Consider the following 19,775-nt stretch of genomic DNA (forward strand, 5'->3'; position numbering starts at 1 on the left):
TTCCACATGATCTATAATAATAATAATAATAAATTTTTATTTATACCCCACCCTTCCCGGTTCAGAAAACCGGGCTCAAGGGAGCTAACAACAAATTTAAAACACTTACCATATTTTTTGCCCTATAGGACACACTTTTTCCCCTCCAAAAATGAAGGGGAAATGTGTGTGCGTCCTATGGGGTGAATGCAGGCTTTCGCTGAAGCCTGGAGAGCAAGGGGGGGTCGGTGCGCACCGACCCCTCTCGCTCTCCAGGCTTCAAGAAGCTATCCGCATGCCATGGGAGAGCTGCGTGACTTCGTGCAGCTCTCCCACGGCTTGCGGAGAGCTGCCTGCACCCCAAAGCCTGGGGCGCGCTGAGCTCAGCCCGCCCCAGGCTTCAGGCTTTGCCCAGTTCTCCGCTAGCCGTGGGAGAGCTGCGCGAAGTCACGCAGCTCTCCCATGGCTTGTGGATAGCAGCCTGTTCTGGGGGCTGGGGTCGGTGGAAGCTTGGGCTTCCCCCGCCCCAGCCCTGCACCGGGGAGGAGGGAATATTTTTTTTCTTCTTTATTTCCCCCCCAAAAAAACTAGGTGCGCCCTATGGGCCGGTGCGCCCTAAGGGGCGAAAAATACGGTAATTGATGCAATGAAAAACAGCATAAAATACAGTATAAAATGTGAATAACAATAAATTCAGAATTCAAAAATCAATTTAGGGGAGAAATCCATCCAATAAACATTAGGTGATCACTAGGGCTAGCTGGCTAAATTAGTCCTATTTGGGCCAGCAAGGAGACCGGGAGAGAATTAGCTGTGGGATCCCAGAGTGGGTAATCTTCATAAAAAGGGGAGGGAAGGGGAATAAAAGATCAGGCTAAGTTCAAATTGAAAGCCAGGCGGAATAGCTCTGTCTTACAGGCCCTGCAGAAGGAAGTAAAGACAAAATAATGAATCAATTCACATGCCATGGATCACTTTTCTTGCAGATTCTCTGACAGAGAGGTTGACCTACAAGGCAACAGATACGCCTTAGAGATCAACATGACTGCCCCAGGTCAGCAGCATACGACAATTGTCAACCCTCCCCCTCCAGAATACATCAATGCCCAAGGAACTGGCCGCTTGACAAATCAGCTTCAGTATTTGCAGAGGGTGCTCATGAGAGCGATGTGGAGACATAACTTCTCCTGGCCGTTTCACCAACCGGTAGACGCTGCAGGCCTAAACCTCCCAGTAAGAGTTTACTGTACTTTATCTTAAACAGAAATATGAATAGTTAAGGAAGACGCAGGGGTACACGTGTCTGAACTTGCAGCTCATCTTCCAGTGAGAAACTCTGGTGCTGCAAGCACATCAGCCTTAAAGGTAAAGGGACCTCTGACCATTAGGTCCAGTCGTGACCGACTCTGGGGTTGCACGCTCATCTCGCTCTATAAGCCGAGGGAGCCGACATTTGTCTGCAGACAGCTTCCGGGTCATGTGGCCAGCATGACTAAGCCGCTTCTGGCAAACCAGAGCAGCACACGGAAACGCCGTTTACCTTCCTGCCAAAGCGGTACCTATTTATCCGCTTGCACTTTGACGTGCTTTCAAACTGCTAGGTTGGCAGGAGCAGGGACCGAGCAACGGGAGCTCACTCCATTGTGGGGATTCAAATCGCCAACCTTCTGATCGGCAAGTCCTAGGCTCTGTGGTTTAACCCACAGCGCCACCCGCATCCCATTATCTGTGGCAAATTCTTGAACTTCCTCTCTCTTGCTGTTATCACATATGGCAAACTGAAGCAGGTGTTACTGCATAACAGAGCAATCTTATCCCTGACCAGGCAGCAATGGGGTGCCATGGGACAAAGTGGTATAGCCACTGTTGCTCAGATCAGCCGGGGGGGGGGGGAGGTGGGGATAGACCATAGCTGTCAACTTACAGATTTGAAAATAAGGGACCAGCAGCCTCGTAAATAAGGGATCAGCAGCCAAAATAAGGGATTTTCCAAGCACAGGTATGTTCAGTTTCTGAGCCCCTCCAAGCCAAAGGCAGAAAGCCCAACCAGCAGCCAAACGAAGCCTCAAGCAGTGGTTCCCACAGCACAGCAACCCGGCAAAGGGGATGCAGCAAGGAAAACCACTGTCACCTCTCCACTGGGAAGTGCTGAGCAAAGGCGAGTCCCCAGGCAATGCGGCTGATTTGATCGGCACAAGGCATGCAAGCTCCACCCCCCAGTCATTCTTAGACTCCTTATTGGGTGAGCAACGCAGCCAAGCAACACAGTTGGAGCCTCCCTCCTCCCTGGCCGGCAGGGGAGAGGAGCTGCTTCCTTTGAAACCCAGGAAATTTAAGGGACATCATCAATAAGGGACAGCAGCAGGACACGGCGCTGGGATAAGGGACTTTCCCGCCAAATAAGGGACGGTTGACAGCTATGGGTTAGGCATAGCCCTGTTCAGCACTGCACCAGTCTCGATTGGGTGGGAATGTTGTGAACAGTAGGAGAGGATATATTGATTCAATATTATCCTTCCTCACTCACGCTAGTGAGCTGGTAGCAGAGCACATTCCCTTGCACATTGCTGGAAGCAAGTTGGTCGATTCGTTTGAATCTCCTGAGTTAAGCAAACCAGTCTGGCTTGTCTAGATTGGATTTGTTCCTGGTAATTTCCCCTTTTATCTCTCTTAAAAAGAATAAAGACACAACAGTCTTCTCTTAAAAGTAATAAGGAGTTTATTCTCATTCAGTTCACAGAAAAAGTGCGTCCTATAGGGCGAAAAATACGGTAATGTGACTATATTATATATGGCCTTGCCCTCTTAAGTTCCCCTATACTATAATTAGTGCTATCAATCAATTTATCAAAACATTCACAAATTTCACTCTTCAACCTTCTTGGCCCCCTATCCAATCAATCAAATTAAAATACATTGTCTCTGAACAAAACCTCTGTATTTTAGATACTGAAGGACGTGTAACATAAATTGAACTGGCAAAAAATTCACTCAACGTAGGAAGAAAAGCCCATAATAGCTGCACTTCATTTCCTATTACAGTAACTCATCGGAACTGAAAGAAAGGAAAAGATAGCTGTGAACTTTCAGCAATACCAATTACAAATTTGCTGACCAATTAAAATAGGTCCCTTTTGAGTCATCTACCAGTTTACTGAAAGACCATGTAATCACAACTGATTTTGGAGCTTATCAGTATTCAATCTTTTCTTTTTCCTGTTTATTGGCTGAACTATAAAATGCATACTTAGTCTGTGGGCCTTTCTCTTCAAAAATCATTGCAGGGCTTGGATATTGTCAGTGAAGGCTAAACCCCTCAGACACGTTTCTGTTTTTCTTGACAAACTCAAATGGTCAGTTTGTCCAAAAGTGCTTTCAAAGTGACTGTCACCTTCCATTTCTGGTGTTGGATTTCCAAAGAAGCTGTCACTTGAGGTTAATATTAGAGGTCATTCACTCAGTGTAGTTTTTATATATATATATATATATATATATATATATATATATATATATATATATATATATATAAAGGGACTAGCCCTGGGCCTCTTCTGCCTCTTCAGATTTCTAAGGGAGACACTTAAAACGTATTTCATATACATGTAAGAGCATTGTACCATCAACCTTGGCTTGTCATCTATGAACAACTTTTTGGCGAGTGCCACAGACAAAATTGTTCCTTCTCTGCACCTCTCTACCTGTGGCCGTGTGTCAGTTTCTCCCACTAACTGCTTGTCTGGATTAAAATATACTTATATTTGTTGGGTCTGGGGGGGGTATATAAACTAAAATTCAGGGTGCCCCTGGAAACACCCCTAAACTGGGTATACAGCGACAGTGCATCTGGGTTTTACTTGGCCTTAAGCATCGCGCTGTGGGTTAAACCACAGAGCCTAGGACTTGTCGATCAGAAGGTCAGCGGTTTGAATCCCCGTGACAGGGTGAGCTCCCATTGCTCAGTCCCTGCTCCTGCCAACCTAGCAGTTCAAAAGCACGTCAAAGTGAAAGTAGATAAATAGGTACCACTCTGGCGGGAAGGTAAACAGCATTTCCGTGCACTGCTCTGGTTCGCCAGAAACGGCTTAGTCATGCTGGCCACATGACCTGTAAGCTGTAAACCAGCTCCCTCGGCCAATAAAGTGAGATAAGCACCGCAACCCCAGAGTCAGTCACAACTGGACCTAATGGTCAGGGGTCCCTTTACCTTTACCTTTTAAGCATCAACAAGGTGCTGCAGAAGATGTCAAGATCTAGGAACAGTTCTATAGGAATAGTGGGAATAATTCACGAGTTAAATTGTTTTGGAAAGCTGTGTTTTGCTCCTAATTATAGAAGGCACAATAACACCACCCCCGCAATTCATTAGCTGTCCGAAACCTTTCTCCAGAGGGAAAATGTGTTTTCCCTACCATTCACCACCTCCTTGCTTTAAGAATTGCTGAGATTGTAAGTAAAATACTTGACTTTAGCCATATAAATGCCGTTTTTCCTCTTACACTCAAACCACTGCCATAAATTAAGCAGATTTCAGTAAGGCTTTGGACAGTCGTTTAGGCTGAAGGTTATATTTTGCTCTGAACACCTTTTTTCAATATGGAAAAGTTTTCCCCTCCAAGACACGAGGCCAGGAGTCTATGGTTACAGCAACGAACTGCTCTTCTAAGTCATGGTACTCTAACGTTTCTTTCTCTCTCTCTTTTTTAAAAAACTTCAAACAGGATTATTATAGCATTATTAAAAATCCAATGGACTTGACTACAATTCAGAAACGTCTGGAACACACATGCTACACTTGTGCTGCAGAATGCATTGAAGATTTTAAAACTATGTTTGCAAATTGCTATTTGTATAACAAGGTATGTACTGTATCATGTATAGCCAAAGGTGGCAGTTCTTCAGAATTCTCTGCAATGGTCTGTAAGGGCTACTTGGGATTATTTAATGGCAGCAGAATCATCTGTTGTTGCTGCTAATAATTTAATTTATTGCTCACCCTTCCTCCTAAGGTACCAGGGTTGGTTACGACAATATACAGCCTTTTTAAACAACTTACAATTGCAAAAGTAGGGCAGATTCTTAAAACAGGCATTTAATTGTATTGGTGTGATACTCCACTTCTGTTTTCTTTTCTTCTTTTTTTACTCAAATACCTGAACATCATCAAAAACATGCATAAACATTTGCACACGTCTCCTGCTACTCCACTTCCTGGCAATTGTTGCACATTCCCTCTCTCTCAATTATTTGTTATAAAAGGCTTTGTTTCATCAAATCATAGAATTGTAGAGTTGGAAGTGATCCTGAGGATCATCTACTAGTCCGACTGCCTGCAATGCAGGAATATGCAGCTGTCCCATACGGGGTTCGAACCTGCAACCTGGGCGTCGCCAGCACCATGTTCTAACCAGCTGCGCTATCCAAGTTGGTGTTGTTGCATTTGTACACCCATTCACCTAAACCAGGGTTTTCCAAACTTGGGACTCCAGCTGTTTTGGGACTGCAATTCCCATCATTCCCTAGCCATTGGTCCTGCTAGCTAGGGATGATGGGAGTTGTAGTCTAAAAACAGCGGGAGGCCCAAGTTTGGGAAACCATGACCTGTCGCTTTGCCTGCTTCTAGCAGTGGCTAAACCAGGCTCCTTCAGTGTCCTGCCTTAATCTGCTTTTCATATCCACCTTTCCTATAATCTGCATCAAATTCAGCTGCATGTGTTTGTTTGCATGGGTACAATTTCAGGAACGAGGCACTTTGCAGGGAACGAAAAACCCATGTCTATGTAACTTGTACTTCTAGGATATTAAAAAAAATGTCCATTAGTCCCTTAGAGACCAACTAGGTTTGTTCTGGGTATAAGCTTCGTGTGCATGCACACTTCTTCAGATTTCATGTGCCTGCACACGAAAGCTTATACAGTGGTACCTCGGGTTAAGTACTTAATTCGTTCCGGAGGTCTGAAACTGTTCTTAACCTGAGGCACCGCTTTAGCTAATGGGGCCTCCTGCTGCCGCCGCGCCGCCGGAGCACGATTTCTGTTCTTATCCTGAAGCAAAGTGCTTAACCTGAAGCACTATTTCTGGGTTAGCGGAGTCTGTAACCTGAAGCATATGTAACCTGAAGCGTATGTAACCTGAGGTACTACTGTACCCAGAAAGAACTTAGTTGGTCTCTAAGTTGCTACTGGACAATTTTATTTATTTCGACTGCGTCAGACCAACATGGCTACCTACCTGAATCTAGAATTCTAGGATACTACTGCTTTGTAGGAGCTGGTGTTATTGGAGTCCTTCAGCTGTTCCTAAGTCAGCTCTTTGCAAAGGGGGGTGTAATGGTTCTAAGGGGTTGCTCGTGCGTAAGTTGCCACCACTCCTGGCTAGGTTGCCTGGTTGAACCCTTTCTGTCTGGACAGCCTTTCACTTCGTGTCTGTCTCAGTCGCTGGCAGAATCCGTCAGTGGGCGTTTCTTGAACTTCTTCCAGCAAAGAAGTTCTTTGACGCCAAGTCTCCTCCTACTCTCCCTGCGTGGAAGTCTTCTGCGCAGGTAGGGTGTGGGCAGCGGAGTACCCGTGCTCTCCCCACTGGTCTCCGGTGAAGAGTCCTGGAGCCTCCTCTCCAATTCCCCCATCTGCTCCCCTTCACCACTGGTGTTATGCTGGTTTCCTTCCCCAGCAGATGGGCTGCCTCTCTCCCTACTGGGACCCTCTCCGGCATCCCTCTGGAGCCTTCCCTCCGCCTCTAGCTCCGATGGCAGTTCCCTGACAGGGGGAGACCTCTCGGATGAGCTGCAATGGAAACACAAACCCCGGGATTGGTGCGACAGTTCCCCATTCTCTCTAATGAGCCCTGAGTTCTGTGACTTAAAAATTAAAAACAAACCAGTCCCTGCCCGGTGACTCGCAGCTGAATGTAATGTGAATGTTAGTCTAGCATTAAAAGCATCTTGATTTCATTTGTAATGCTTGTCTTGCAGCCCGGTGATGACATTGTTTTCATGGCCCAAGCATTAGAAAAAGTCTTTCTTCAGAAAATTGCACAGATGCCCCCCGATGAGAAAATAGTGGTGGTCAATAAAGGGAGAAGGAAAGGGAAAAGAACGGACGGTAAGAAAAGTAATTGAGCGAAGGTCTGTGACCGGAATGTGGCCGTAAAATATTGCATTCTGAAGAGAAGCTTTTCCAACGGCAAACAACTAAAACAAAGAGTAAACAACTGAGACTTATTTATGGCTGATGACAAGATTTAGTAGTCAGATTCGGCAGAACTGTTGTAGGATAAAGAATACGGTGCTTTCAAGGCTGATTAAATATAGGAAAATCAAGCGATTGAAGTTGGAAATCTTACATCTAACACATGAGAGATTAAAACAGGAAATATTGTATCTAAGCTATTGTACCATAGCTTAAGTCTCTGAGCTGGTTCTAGCTGACAAACTTTCTGAGGATTTTCTCCCAATATAGTGGTACCTCTGGTTACGTACTTAATTCGTTCCGGAGGTCCGTTCTTAACCTGGAACTGTTCTTAACCTGAAGCACCACTTTAGCTAATGGGGCCTCCTGCTGGTGCTGCTCCGCCGCTGCACGATTTGTGTTCTCATCCTGAAGCAAAGTTCTTAACCTGAGGTCTTATTTCTGGGTTAGCGGAGTCTGTAACCTGAAGCATATGTAACCCGAAGCATAACCTGAGGTACCACTGTATCTAAATTAGGTTAATTCTAGTCTACCACTAAGGAAATGATAAGGCCAAAAGCAATCAGCGTTTACTGTATGACAAAGGGACCTTACAATATTGATATATTGTAATATATATTTCAGTGCTGACAATGCAAATGCACCTTTTCAATGGTGCATTGTGCTAACTGCTTCCTCTAGTACAGTGTTTTCCAAACTTGGGTCTCCCACTGTTTTTAGACTACAACTCCCATCATCCCTAGCTAGCAAGACCAGTGGTCAGGAATGATGGGAATTGTAGTCCAAAACAGCTGGAGACTCAAGTTTGGGAAACACTGATCTAGTAGTACTCATCTGACATGTTTAATGCCTTCTCAGTCAAATAAGACCATGATGGAAGTTTTAGTTGCTCTAACAGTAGATAGTTAATTGGAAAATATGGAAGTATACATATATTGTATTACCATTTGGAACGCTCAAGGGGGGAAAATGCCCAAGTATTGCCAATGTTAAATAAATTTTCCTGTTTCATTTTGTTTTTAAATTTAATGGGGTTTATATACCACTTAATCATCAAAACCACTAAGCATTTTACATAAAACAATATCATATATTCAAAAACAATGCCATATCCATTAGCAATATCGATACCAATAAAATCGATTGTTTTCAAAATACAAGTGAAATCAGCCTTTAAGAAAATATACCTAATAAAATAAAATTATGTGGTAAAATAGCTGCCGAAACTATGTGTTTAGTTATAACTGTTTATAAGATGGGTTACTGCAAATGTTTTGGGTGCACGTTGGGTTTGTTTTGGGGAGAATCCTATACAGGAATACTAGACTGTTGCTATTTGGGGGTGGAATTCCATCACACACTGGCAAATTCAGAACACACAATTCTAGTTGCTTGGGAGGTCTTCTGCAACAAATCTGCTTTCCTAAAAGAGCAAGCTTTTTGCAGTAAGTAAAGTGGAGGGGAGATGCACTGGAAAAGGTGAGATAACCCTTGCTTTAGATGCAGCATCATCTCATCTCCCCATAAACAAATCGGAATGAATACTTACTTAATTAACTGACATGATCTAAGCTCTCTGCAGACAAATCATGATACAAACTGTGAGTGCTGATCCTTATAGACGCAAAACAGCCTATACACAATATATAGAGGCAAAACACCCTATACACAAGGAAAGTATTGGCATATTCAGAGGGGGGGTCACAAAATTTGCAGAAGTATCCCAAAAAGGCTTCCAGGCTGTGACAGTAGACGAGTCAGCAAAGAATCTTTAAAAAGACCAGTTTTTGGAGTGCTGTTAGGACTCCTTCACTCATGAGGTAAAGGGATCCCTGACCATTAGGTCCAGATGTGACCGACTCTGGGGTTGCAGCGCTCATCTCGCTTTATTGGCTGAGGGAGCAAGCGTACAGCTTCCAGGTCATGTGGCCAGCATGACTAAGCCACTTCTGACGAACCAGAGCAGCGCACGAAAACACCGTTTACCTTCCCGCCGGAGTGTTACCTATTTATCTACTTGCACTTTGGCGTGCTTTCGAACTTCTAGATTGGCAGGAGCAGGGACCGAGCAACAGAAGCTCACCCCGTTGTGGGGATTCGAACTGCGGACGTTCTGATCGGCAAGACCTAGGCTCTGTGGTTTAACCCACAGTGCCACACGCGTCCCTCGCTCATACAGCTTTGCTTAATTTCCTTAGCGCCAGATGCAGGAATCCTGCAACTTAACCAAAGCCAACAGCCAAAACAGGCTAAGAAAGTGAAGCCGCCTCAGATGATGACCCCGACGCCGCAGCAAAATGCCCCAGAACTGTCACCGGTGACTCCGCCATCAAACCTAATGCCAGCTACTGAAATGGGAGCGAAAGGGGTAGGTTCTAAAAAGGTGGGTGTTTTCCTGGCCATCTAGTGGTATGGCTTTTGGTACAGAGCACAATATGAAACTGAAAGCTTTTGCAGATGACTTGGTATTAACATTACAGGAGCCAGCCTCTAGTACTAAAAGAGCGTTAGAATTAATTTCTGACTTTGGTCGGGTGGCGGGATTCAAGCTGAATAAACAAAAAACTAAAGTTTTAGCAAAAAACTTGACAACTACTGAAATAGAGGAGTTCAGAAAAGAAACAGAACTAAATGTGGTCAAAAAAGTAAAGTACCTAGGGGTCCATTTGACCTCCAAAAATTTGAATTTATTTAAGGACAACTATGAGAAATGTTGGTCAGAGATCAAAAGAGATCTGGAAATATGGTCAAGATTAAAACTTTCCTTGCTGGGCAGAATAGCTGCTATAAAGATGAATGTATTGCCGAAAATGCTATTTTTGTTTCAGGCCCTCCAGATCGTGGATAAGGTGGAATGTTTTGGAAAATGGCAGAGGGATTTATCTAAATTTGTCTGGCAGGGCAAAAAGCCCCGAATAAAGTTTAAAATACTAACAGATGCGAAAGAAAGAGGGGGGTTTGCCCTGCCGGACTTGAGGTTATATTATGAAGCTGCAGCCCTCTGCTGGTTGAAGGATTGGATTTTATTGGAGAACACCGATGTCCTTGACCTGGAGGGATTTGATAATGCTTTTGGGTGGCATGCATATTTGTGGTATGACAAGGTTAAAGTTCATAAATTGTTCAAAAACCATATTGTCAGAAGGGCAATTTTCATGGTCTGGTCAAAATATAAAGACTTATTGGAGAGTAAAACTCCGAGGTGGCTCTCACCGATGGAGGCCAAAGCACGTAAAAGACTCAATATGGAGGCCCACTGGCCTAAATATTGGGAAATAATTGAAAAAATTGGAGATAAATGGAGGTTACAGAGTATGGAAAAGTTAAAAAACAAGGTGCGAGATTGGTTGCATTATGCTCAAATCCAGGAAGTTTTTAAAGCAGACAAAAAAGTGGGTTTTCAGGAGGAAAAATCGAAACTAGAAACAGAGTTGCTTGAGCCAAAATCTAAGCTAATTTCGAGAATGTATAACTTGCTGCTTAAATGGAACACACAGGATGAGATTGTCAAATCCTCTATGATAAAGTGGGCACAGGACTTGGGGCATAACATTATGTTTGAAGACTGGGAAAGGTTATGGAACACCGGAATGAAATTCACGGCATGTACTGCCTTGAAGGAAAACATTATGAAAATGATATACCGGTGGTACATGACCCCAGTCAAGCTTGCAAAGATATATCACCTGTCCGATAATAAATGTTGGAAATGTAAGGAAGAGGAAGGGACATTTTTACACCTCTGGTGGACCTGCCCGAAAGTGAAGGCCTTCTGGGAAATGATACATAATGAACTAAAAAAGGTGCTGAGATTCACCTTACCTAAGAAACCGGAGGCCTTCCTTCTGGGCATGGTAGACCAGAGGATGGTCAAGAAAGATAGAACTTTCTTTATGTACGCTACTACAGCAGCGAGGATTTTGTTGGCAAAGCACTGGAAGACACAAAATCTACCCACATTGGAAGAATGGCAGACGCAGCTGATGGACTATATGGAGTTGGCTGAAATGACTGGCAGAATTCGAGACTCGGGAGAAGAAGAAACGGAGGAAGTTTGGGAAAATTTTAAGGACTATTTGAAAAAGCATTATAAGTTGTATGAATGTTAAAAAATGCTCCTTTCTAGGAAGGTATAGCTTCAGTATCGGCAAATTTCTGAATTGATAAATAAGACACTATAAGACAGAAGTGAGATAATGAAATATTTTTATTGTGTGGAAATTAAAAATTAATGCAATTGTACTGAAATGTTTACATCAGATAACACGATAAAATGGAAGATATATTGTTATGTATAAAATAAGTTAACAAATTGCTGAGGTTTTGGTTACACAGGGAATGCAGTGCTCGGGAGATGGGGGGAGTCCATTGGATCTATGGAAGTATGTATTTGAAAGTGGAAATTTGTTTATTAAAAACCTAATAAAATATTTATAAAAAAAAAAACAGAGCACAATATGGGTACCAAAATGAAAAGAGGGGAGCTGGAGATGTTTAAAAGAATGGAGTCTGACCCCATAAGAAGATGCTTAACACAACAACAGAGATGTTGGCCAGTGGTTAAAAGATGGTAAAGGGACCCCTGACCATTAGGTCCAGTTGTGGCCGACTCTGGGGTTGCGGCGCTCATCTCGCTTTACTGGCCGAGGGAGCCGGCATACAGCTTCCGGGTCATGTGGCCAGCATGACTAAGCCGCTTCTGGTGAACCAGAGCAGCGCACGGAAACGGCGTTTACCTTCCCGCAGGAGCAGTACCTATTTATCTACTTGCACTTTGACGTGCTTTTGAACTTCTAGATTGGCAGGAGCAGGGACCGAGCAACAGAAGCTCACCCCGTTGTGGGGATTCGAACCGCCGACCTTCTGATCGGCAAGTCCTAGGCTCTGTGGTTTAACCCACAGCGCCACCTGCGTCCCAGTGGTAATTACTGCTAAATATGAACTAAGGCCTCTGAAATAATTCTAGATTTAAATGACTGGAAACAAGGGATTTAAACTAAATTTTATTTTATTTTTTTACAATAAGTTTTGTTTTCAATTACAATAATCCAGTGGTAGCTTAATTATAACAATGCCAAATTATAATGCAATTATTAATCCCAATCATTCAGATGCCAAATTATATAATTTAAGTGGCCTGAATTGTTTCTGCGTTCCAAAATCTTACTCAGCTCAATTACAGTTCATTCAAAATAACAACCCCTTATACAAAAACTGCAGTATTAACGATATCCATTCATCTTGACACATTAAATTATTTAGTTTATAAGTGTAGCATTCAAACGATATCCTTATTCCTCCTGTGTGTGACAATTATTCTATCTGTGGTGTTCTTCCTTGTCCTTGTGAAAGGTTATATCTTATTTTTTCCTAGCCATTGCTGCTCTCCATCATGTCTTGGGCGGAGCTAATATCCCATTGTTGTTTCAGAAGTTCTCCATTACTCCTTCCCTGTGGTTCATTGTTTTACCACTTCAACGAAACTAAATTTTATGAAGGTGGTGTGGTTCTTGCTGCTACACAACCTATTATTGCCCGGTGCTAGTTCAGTATTGTTTTAGGATCTCTTTCCATTCATCCCAGTGGCTGGACTCTGGCTTTATTTAAGATGGCATAACCTAACTAGGATCCTAGACTATGATTCTACTGCCAACAAATGAATGGATTTTTCTCTGTGGCGCCTAAGAGGGCTCCTATTGCATCACGGGTGGTGGGTCTTGACAAATAACGAAAAATTTAGCAAACCCAGAAGGCAGTCCACAACAACAGCCTAACAAAGTGCTTTAAGCTTCCAAAATCCTTTTCTTGATGTAGAAGGAGCTACAGGGCCTGTTAAACAAGGAGGGTGCTGTCCAATCTCAGGTGAGAAGGAGTTCCAGAGGCCTGGGCCCACTGCACTTGAACAGTGTTGGTTCAAGGCAAAAAATAGGTATAAAAAGGAGAATTCCTGGTTGCCTAGTTTGGGGTAAGTACTCCTTGATGAGAGAACCCCAGCAGAAATTTTAAATCACAACAAAAATATGTAGCCAAAAATGTTTTCTGTGAACCACCCTGAGACCTCTAGGTATAGGGCGGTATATAAACTCAATTAATAATAATAATAATAAAAAAGTAAAGCATGGAAATACAGTTTGTTAGGCCTTTAAAACAAGCCTTTCCAAGTGAGTTCCTCTTCCCCCGGCATAGGAAAAGACATGTTTAGTAAGTTAAAAACTGTTTAGTTACAAACACTTCAAAGGTCAGGTTTATGTGCTTTTCCAAATCGGTCAAAAAGGTTGCACAGGCAGTAAAACTTAGTTCCAAAGTGGTGAAAGTTCCTAAATTATTGGTATAGGAACTCGAGAGTGGCTTGTGAGAGCCATGTGGTCTGAGTTTGGAGCAACTAGCTCAGACCTTACATGTTGAGCTTCTCAGGTAGACTGATCAACAGGCTTGATTGCCCATTTCCTCTCAATGTAAGGGAAGTGGACATAGCTAAGCCTGGCAGGACAGCTTACTCTATGGTATTAACCCCTTTGTGTACTAATTAGTCTAAAGCATGTTGGTTTATATGAAGGTAGTTATCCCGTAGAATGCACAGCTCCTAGTATGAGCCGTGCATCTGAGCTATAGGAGACCACAGACTCCCCCCAATATCTCAGTGATCAGTTTGGTGGTGATGAGTACACTAACCAAGGTGGGGTGAGAACCACCTCACCTGGGTACCATGCAACAATTAAATAATCAGTATGCATTTCCTGTATAAATGGTCTTCTGAAAGGGAAATAATCTATGGTGAAGTCTTTTTTTTTTTTTACCTCCCTCCTAACTTCCTAAAAGATACTAAATATATATCTTAGGTTGAGACCTGCCTATTTCACCCAAGTTCTTGGAAAGAATCCAAAAGGAATTGGCTGAAATAAATAAAAAAGTCCAGCATCATACTGGTCATAGTTGGATTTATAACTGCTTTATTTCAAAGGTTCATCAAACAAATGATGTTGTAGTTCCTTTCCTTATTAAAGCCTGTGTTTCTGTATCAAAAAGGGTGTGAAAAGGAAAGCGGATACTACTACTGCCATCATCACAGCGAGCAGTGAATCCTCTCCATCACCCAATGAACCCAAAATCGTCAAGATCTCCTCTCGGGAAGAATGCGAAGAGTACCTCTCAAAAAGAGACTTGCCAGACTCCCAGCAGCCACTCGAACCCATGAAAAATGCCAAGCTAACAGAACCTCTGAAATACTGTAACGAGATCATTAGAGAAATGTTCTCAAAGCATCATGCAGTGTATGCTTGGCCCTTTTATAAGCCAGTAGATGTTACAGCCTTGGGACTTGAAGACTATCATGATGTTATTAAGCACCCGATGGATCTTGAAACTATTAAAGTGAGTGGGGGGGCGCAGGGCATAGTGAGTTCATTTGGCAACTAGTCCTGCGAATTCTTCAGATTCTGAAATTTGTATTTTTGGATTTTTAAAGGGTTAAAAAGAAGGCAATCTCTAACAGCCACACAAGCTAGAGTATGGAACAACTGCAGGCTGGCTGTATTATATTTGCAGGGCAGGAGACAAAGTACTGGCAACCCCTCTGCCAAACCTTTTCTCATGCTTTCCCCCTGCTGTACCAATTGACCCCTCAGCTGCCAACCTGGAGAAGTTAGAGAGTTGTATCCATACCCTAAGTGGTTCTTTGGTAACTAGTTATTGACTGGGCTTTGGGGGAAGCAGCCAAGATGAAACTGTCCAAGGTGGAAGAACCTTTGCATTGCGATTGCTCTTAATATCCGTCATGCATGCACTGTGTACCAGACACTGAGCAGAAGACTGGCATGACTCCTGCCAGAGGAGTCGATGTACCAGACTTGTGTTGGGGAAGGAACATTAGTCTGCATTAGTCAGACTAGCTCAGTTTTGATCAGCAGCAGTTCTGAGATTGCGGACAGAGGTCTCTCCTAGCCCTACCTGGAGATTGAACCTGTGATGTTCTGCATGCAAAGCGAAGTGGTCCACCTCTGAGTGTACGATTGGGAGGAAGGGCATCAGCAGGGGCTAGTAAGAGATGGACGGCTTTTAGAGAGAGTGGAGAAAGGCAGAAAGAGGGAACGGTTTTGTTAAGCGTGGTGAACAGCAGAATGACCACCAAGGCAGAAACTGCATGTGCGTTTTCAGCATGTAGTGTAATGATAATAATAATAATCTGGCTGGGTTTCTCCAGCCACTCTGGGTGGCTCCCAGCAGAATTAATGATAATAATAATAAAGTGATAAAACACCAGACATTAAAAACTTCCCAAAACATGGCTGCCTTCAGATGTCTTCTAAAAGTCAGACAGTTGTTTATTTCTTTGACATCTGGTGGGAGGGCGTTCCACAGGGCAGGTGCCACTACTGAGAAGGCCCTCTGCCTGGTTCCCTGTCACCTCACTTCTTGCAGTGAGGGAACCACCAGGAGGCCCTTGGAGCTGAACAATGGGGGTGGAGACGCTCCTTCAGGTATACTGTATGCTTTAACGATCACTCTGGCAACTCTATTTCAGTTTAATATGCATTACCAAGCATATTTTTCCACTTTCCAGAACCTTCTGCAGCTAGTACAGGAGAAATCACTCTTCCCCCTATGTTGTGAACACATTTGTCAATGCAGCATAAACAAAATAATAAAATTTGTTGCCAACGATGTGTTTGTGATATCTGTATTACCATTTTAAAGTTTTGAGCTCTTCTCTAGAAGCATCATAAGATGTAAACGTGTATTGGTCCCTCTTTAAGTTGACTAAACAGTATATACTTAATAAGCCAAGTACTACTGTAGCTGGCTGTTAGAACTTGAAATATCCTTATTTGGGCAGATATCTGGGGTTCAGGTCATAATCCCCCACATATTAAATTTATAGGATTAAAATAAATGGTGTCCGTAATTGGCATACGTTGGATATACATCCCAGAATTTGAATCTTCAGAAACCCTTCTGTTTTCCACAGAAAAAGATGGAGAATTGTGAGTACAAAGATACCCAAGAGTTTGCTGCTGATGTTAGGCTAATGTTTATGAACTGCTACAGATACAACTCTCCGGACCATGAGGTAGTAGCGATGGCAAGAAAACTCCAGGTGAGTGAATTATTGATACTAAAAAGTAGCATTTTTGAAACTCCGCTGAGAACGCAGTTCAGTGCCTTTAAGCAACTGCTGTACCTTGTTCTGAAACGGCAGAACTGTTAAAACAACCCGAAACTTCATCATGGAGGTTTGTGAGACGGCTAACTTTCTTCTGTTAAGGATGTCTTTGAGATGCTGTTTGCCAGAATTCCAGATGAACCGGCTCCCTGCAGTCCTCTGCTCTACCCCACTGCAAGAAGCACAGCGGCTCTTTCTAGCGGAAGCAGCAGCGATGCCGCTTCCGAGGATTCAGAGGATGAAAGAGCAAGACGCCTTGCAGCGCTCCAGGATCAAGTGAGTGGCAATGCACATGCGACCTAGCGGCAGTGCGTGCATGCGATTAGCAGAATGGATGGACCGCTCTATCACCTCTGTTTATCTCTCAGTGTTACAGAATAACCTGCCTAGTTCCTCACCGGCTGTAGCTGAACAAAGCAGTAAAAAAAGAGGCTAACAATATTCCTGATTGCGCCAAACAATTAATGTATGTTCAGGGAACCTGATAGCAGGGAAGTACAGGGACGCGGGTGGCGCTTTGGGTTAAACCACAGAGAATAGGAATTGCCAATCAGAAGGTCGGCAGTTCGAATCCCCGCGATGGGGTGAGCTCCCGTTGCTCAGTCCCTGCTCCTGCCAACCTAGCAGTTCGAAAGCATGTCAAAGTGCAAGTAGATAAATAGATACCACTCCAGCGGGAAGGTAAACGGCATTTCCGTGCGCTGCTCTGGTTCGCCAAAAGCGGCTAAGTCATGCTGTCCACATGACCCGGAAGCTGTACATCGGCTCCCTCGGCCAGTAAAGTGAGATGAGCACCCCAACCCCAGAGTCGGCCACAACTGGACCTAATGGTCAGGGGTCCCTTTACCTTTACCTTTACAGTGAATGTTGCTTATTTGCTGCCTCATTTCTGGTAAGCTGCTTCCCCCTTTTGGTGTGGTGGTGTTGCAGGACGGCAGAGGCCCCTCTAAGGCCCCGACGTGGGAATCTCTGGTTCAGCCTCCTCTCTGAATAGGTGGTGTGGGCATAAGCCCGCACTGCCCATCAGGAGCTGGATCCTAGCCTGCATTCAGGATTGGCAAATGGGAGTACTATTGTAAAACATCCGTGTGTATGTGTGTGTGGATGTTACACACACACACAAACACACACACACATGCACACACACATAGACAGCCATATAAAAATATGTCGCCATGAGGATTTTCATTGGAATTTCTTCCCGCTAAGTAGTGCTATTCGCCACTCTGAGAGATACTATTGACAAAAACTCAGCCCCCCTTGCAGTTACTTCCGGGTTCATGTCAGACAGATAGAATCAGATATTTTCATTGTGCCGTGATGTTAGACTGCCCAGAAAACAGGATAGCACACTTTTGCGTAGCTGGTTGTGCAATGGACAGGACAGTAGAAAAGAATATATTCTTCTGTGTCCGGCACATTCAAAAAACATCAGCAATGTCTATCGTTTCTGGGGATGTTTAAATATCTGCACTTGACAAAAGCTGAAGAGGAAACATTCAGACGGGCTAACATGAAGGACTGGAATTAGGAATTTTGAAATAGAAGGCTTTTTTTGTTTGGTTCTTACAAAAAGGCAAAACCCATGATTTCCCAGTTGACTTAAGTTCCAGGACAAAGTGCCGCCTTTTGGGAATTCCCTCCGGACATCAATGCCACTCTAAAAATCACAGTACAGTGGTACCTCGGGTTACAGACGCTTCAGGTTACAGACTTCGCTAACCCAGAAATAGTACCTCGGGCTAAGAACTTTGCTTCAGGATGAGAACAGAAATCGTGGTCCGGCAGCGCAGCAGCAGCAGGAGGCCCCATTAGCTAAAGTGGTGCTTCAGGTTAAGAACAGTTTCAGGTTAAGTACAGACCTCCGGAATACATTAAGTACTTAACCCGAGGTACCACTGTAGTGTCTGGGATAATCCGGACGTGTGGGAGTCCTGGCCATATGACGTTCAAAGAGTGTGATAGGCACCAGATCTGGTACAATACAGCAACCATGTGGATAATGAACCACACAGAGTCAAGCCCCATTGTGTCGATCTTAAATTAAGGATCTGCCATTACGGAAATTAAGATGGGGATGTTTCAATATCTGTAACACAGTTACATTAACACTCATCAGTCGCCTCTCAGTCTAAAAATTGGTTTAATCTAAATGTTATTTCCTTATGTATGACTGCTAGTGTCTCCTTCTAAACAGCTTGCTTATTCCCCCATAAATGTAAACTGTAGAAAAGCAAAGCAAAAGATCAATCTTTTCTGGCTGCCTCTCTCTCTCTCTCTCTCTCTCTCTCTCTCTCTCTCTTTCTTAGTACAGAGTGGGGAATTCGTTATCTCTTTGATATGCTCCCTCTTTGTAGTAGGTTTCCTGCCGACTTTAAAAGATGCATGCAAATATTTTGCGTTTTAGTGCTCCCCCTTTTTCTGATTTCTTTTAAATAGCTTAAGGCTGTTCACCAGCAGTTGCAAGCTTTGGCTAAAACAACTTTACCCAGACTGAAGAAGAGGAAGAAAGGGAAATCTAAGAAGGAGAAAAGAAAAAACAAAGTCAGGAAGAAGTCAGGCAGTCAAAAGAAGAGAAAGCTGAAGAAGCTGAAGAAGAAAATGTCTTTGAACATGTAAGATTGCTTGTGGGTGTGAAATTGTACTTGAAGCTGTTGGCACCGTAGTTAACTCGTTTTTTATTTTCTCTCTTGCAGTCGTTCAAAGAAAATCAAGCAGCAAGATGAGCCAGGACACAAGTCTGAGAACGAGGATAATGCCAAGCCTATGAGTTATGATGAAAAAAGGCAGTTAAGTTTGGACATAAATAAACTCCCAGGAGAGAAGCTTGGCAGAGTGGTTTATATTATTCAGTCAAGAGAACCTTCACTGAGACACTCAAATCCCGATGAAATGGAAATAGACTTTGAAACTCTAAAAGCATCGACTTTAAGGGAACTGGAGAAATACGTTATGGCTTGTTTGAGAAAAAGACCCAAGAAACATTACGGTGCGTCATGTAATGTACAGGAAAACGTTAGGAGAAACTTGTGTGTGTGTTTTTCTAGAGAATTGCTTGGATTCTTGTTCCTGATATTTATTTGCACCCCACCCTGTTTATTTTATGCAGCAAAAAAATCAAAGGAAGAGTCTGACTTTGAGAAGAAGCAAGAATTGGAAAGGAGATTGCTGGATGTCAACGGGCAGCTCAACTCCACGAAGCAAAACACAAAACGTAGGTTGAAGCATGGAGGAGGCAGTTTAGAAACAATTGCTTGGAATTCTCTAAAGGGTGGAAATTCTGCAGCCCAATCGCACAGTTGTCGGAACTGGGAAAGGCCATAGCAGCGAGATAAACTATTGCAGTGTCTTGTCCGGCAAGCATTACAGGCATTTGTTGTTGCTGTTGTTTAGTCGTGTCCGACTCTTTGTGACCCCATGGACCAGAGCACGCCAGGCACTCCTGTCTTCCA

General features: G+C 43.5%; 1 protein-coding gene across 12 annotated transcripts in view; it reads left to right on the forward strand.

The window, feature by feature from the left end:
* The window catches only part of BRDT (bromodomain testis associated), a 62,311-nt gene that overhangs the window by 26,071 nt on the left and 16,465 nt on the right, over positions 1-19,775 (forward strand). For 10 of the 12 annotated variants that reach the window (XM_081914123.1, XM_081914129.1, XM_081914127.1 and 7 more), the window contains 10 exons: positions 966-1,212; positions 4,698-4,835; positions 6,947-7,076; positions 9,362-9,546; positions 14,190-14,534; positions 16,129-16,257; positions 16,426-16,599; positions 18,763-18,938; positions 19,020-19,312; positions 19,433-19,537. In XM_081914123.1, coding sequence (XP_081770249.1) covers positions 1,021-1,212; positions 4,698-4,835; positions 6,947-7,076; positions 9,362-9,546; positions 14,190-14,534; positions 16,129-16,257; positions 16,426-16,599; positions 18,763-18,938; positions 19,020-19,312; positions 19,433-19,537 — 1,867 coding nt within the window. In that variant the 5' untranslated portion in view covers positions 966-1,020. The remainder of the gene's footprint in view (positions 1-965; positions 1,213-4,697; positions 4,836-6,946; positions 7,077-9,361; positions 9,547-14,189; positions 14,535-16,128; positions 16,258-16,425; positions 16,600-18,762; positions 18,939-19,019; positions 19,313-19,432; positions 19,538-19,775) is intronic. The other 2 variants (XM_081914128.1, XM_081914126.1) reach the window with 2 other exon arrangements.

The sequence above is a fragment of the Podarcis melisellensis genome (genome assembly GCF_964234715.1).
Source record: "Podarcis melisellensis genome assembly, chromosome: 6".
Lineage (NCBI taxonomy): Eukaryota > Metazoa > Chordata > Lepidosauria > Squamata > Lacertidae > Podarcis > Podarcis melisellensis.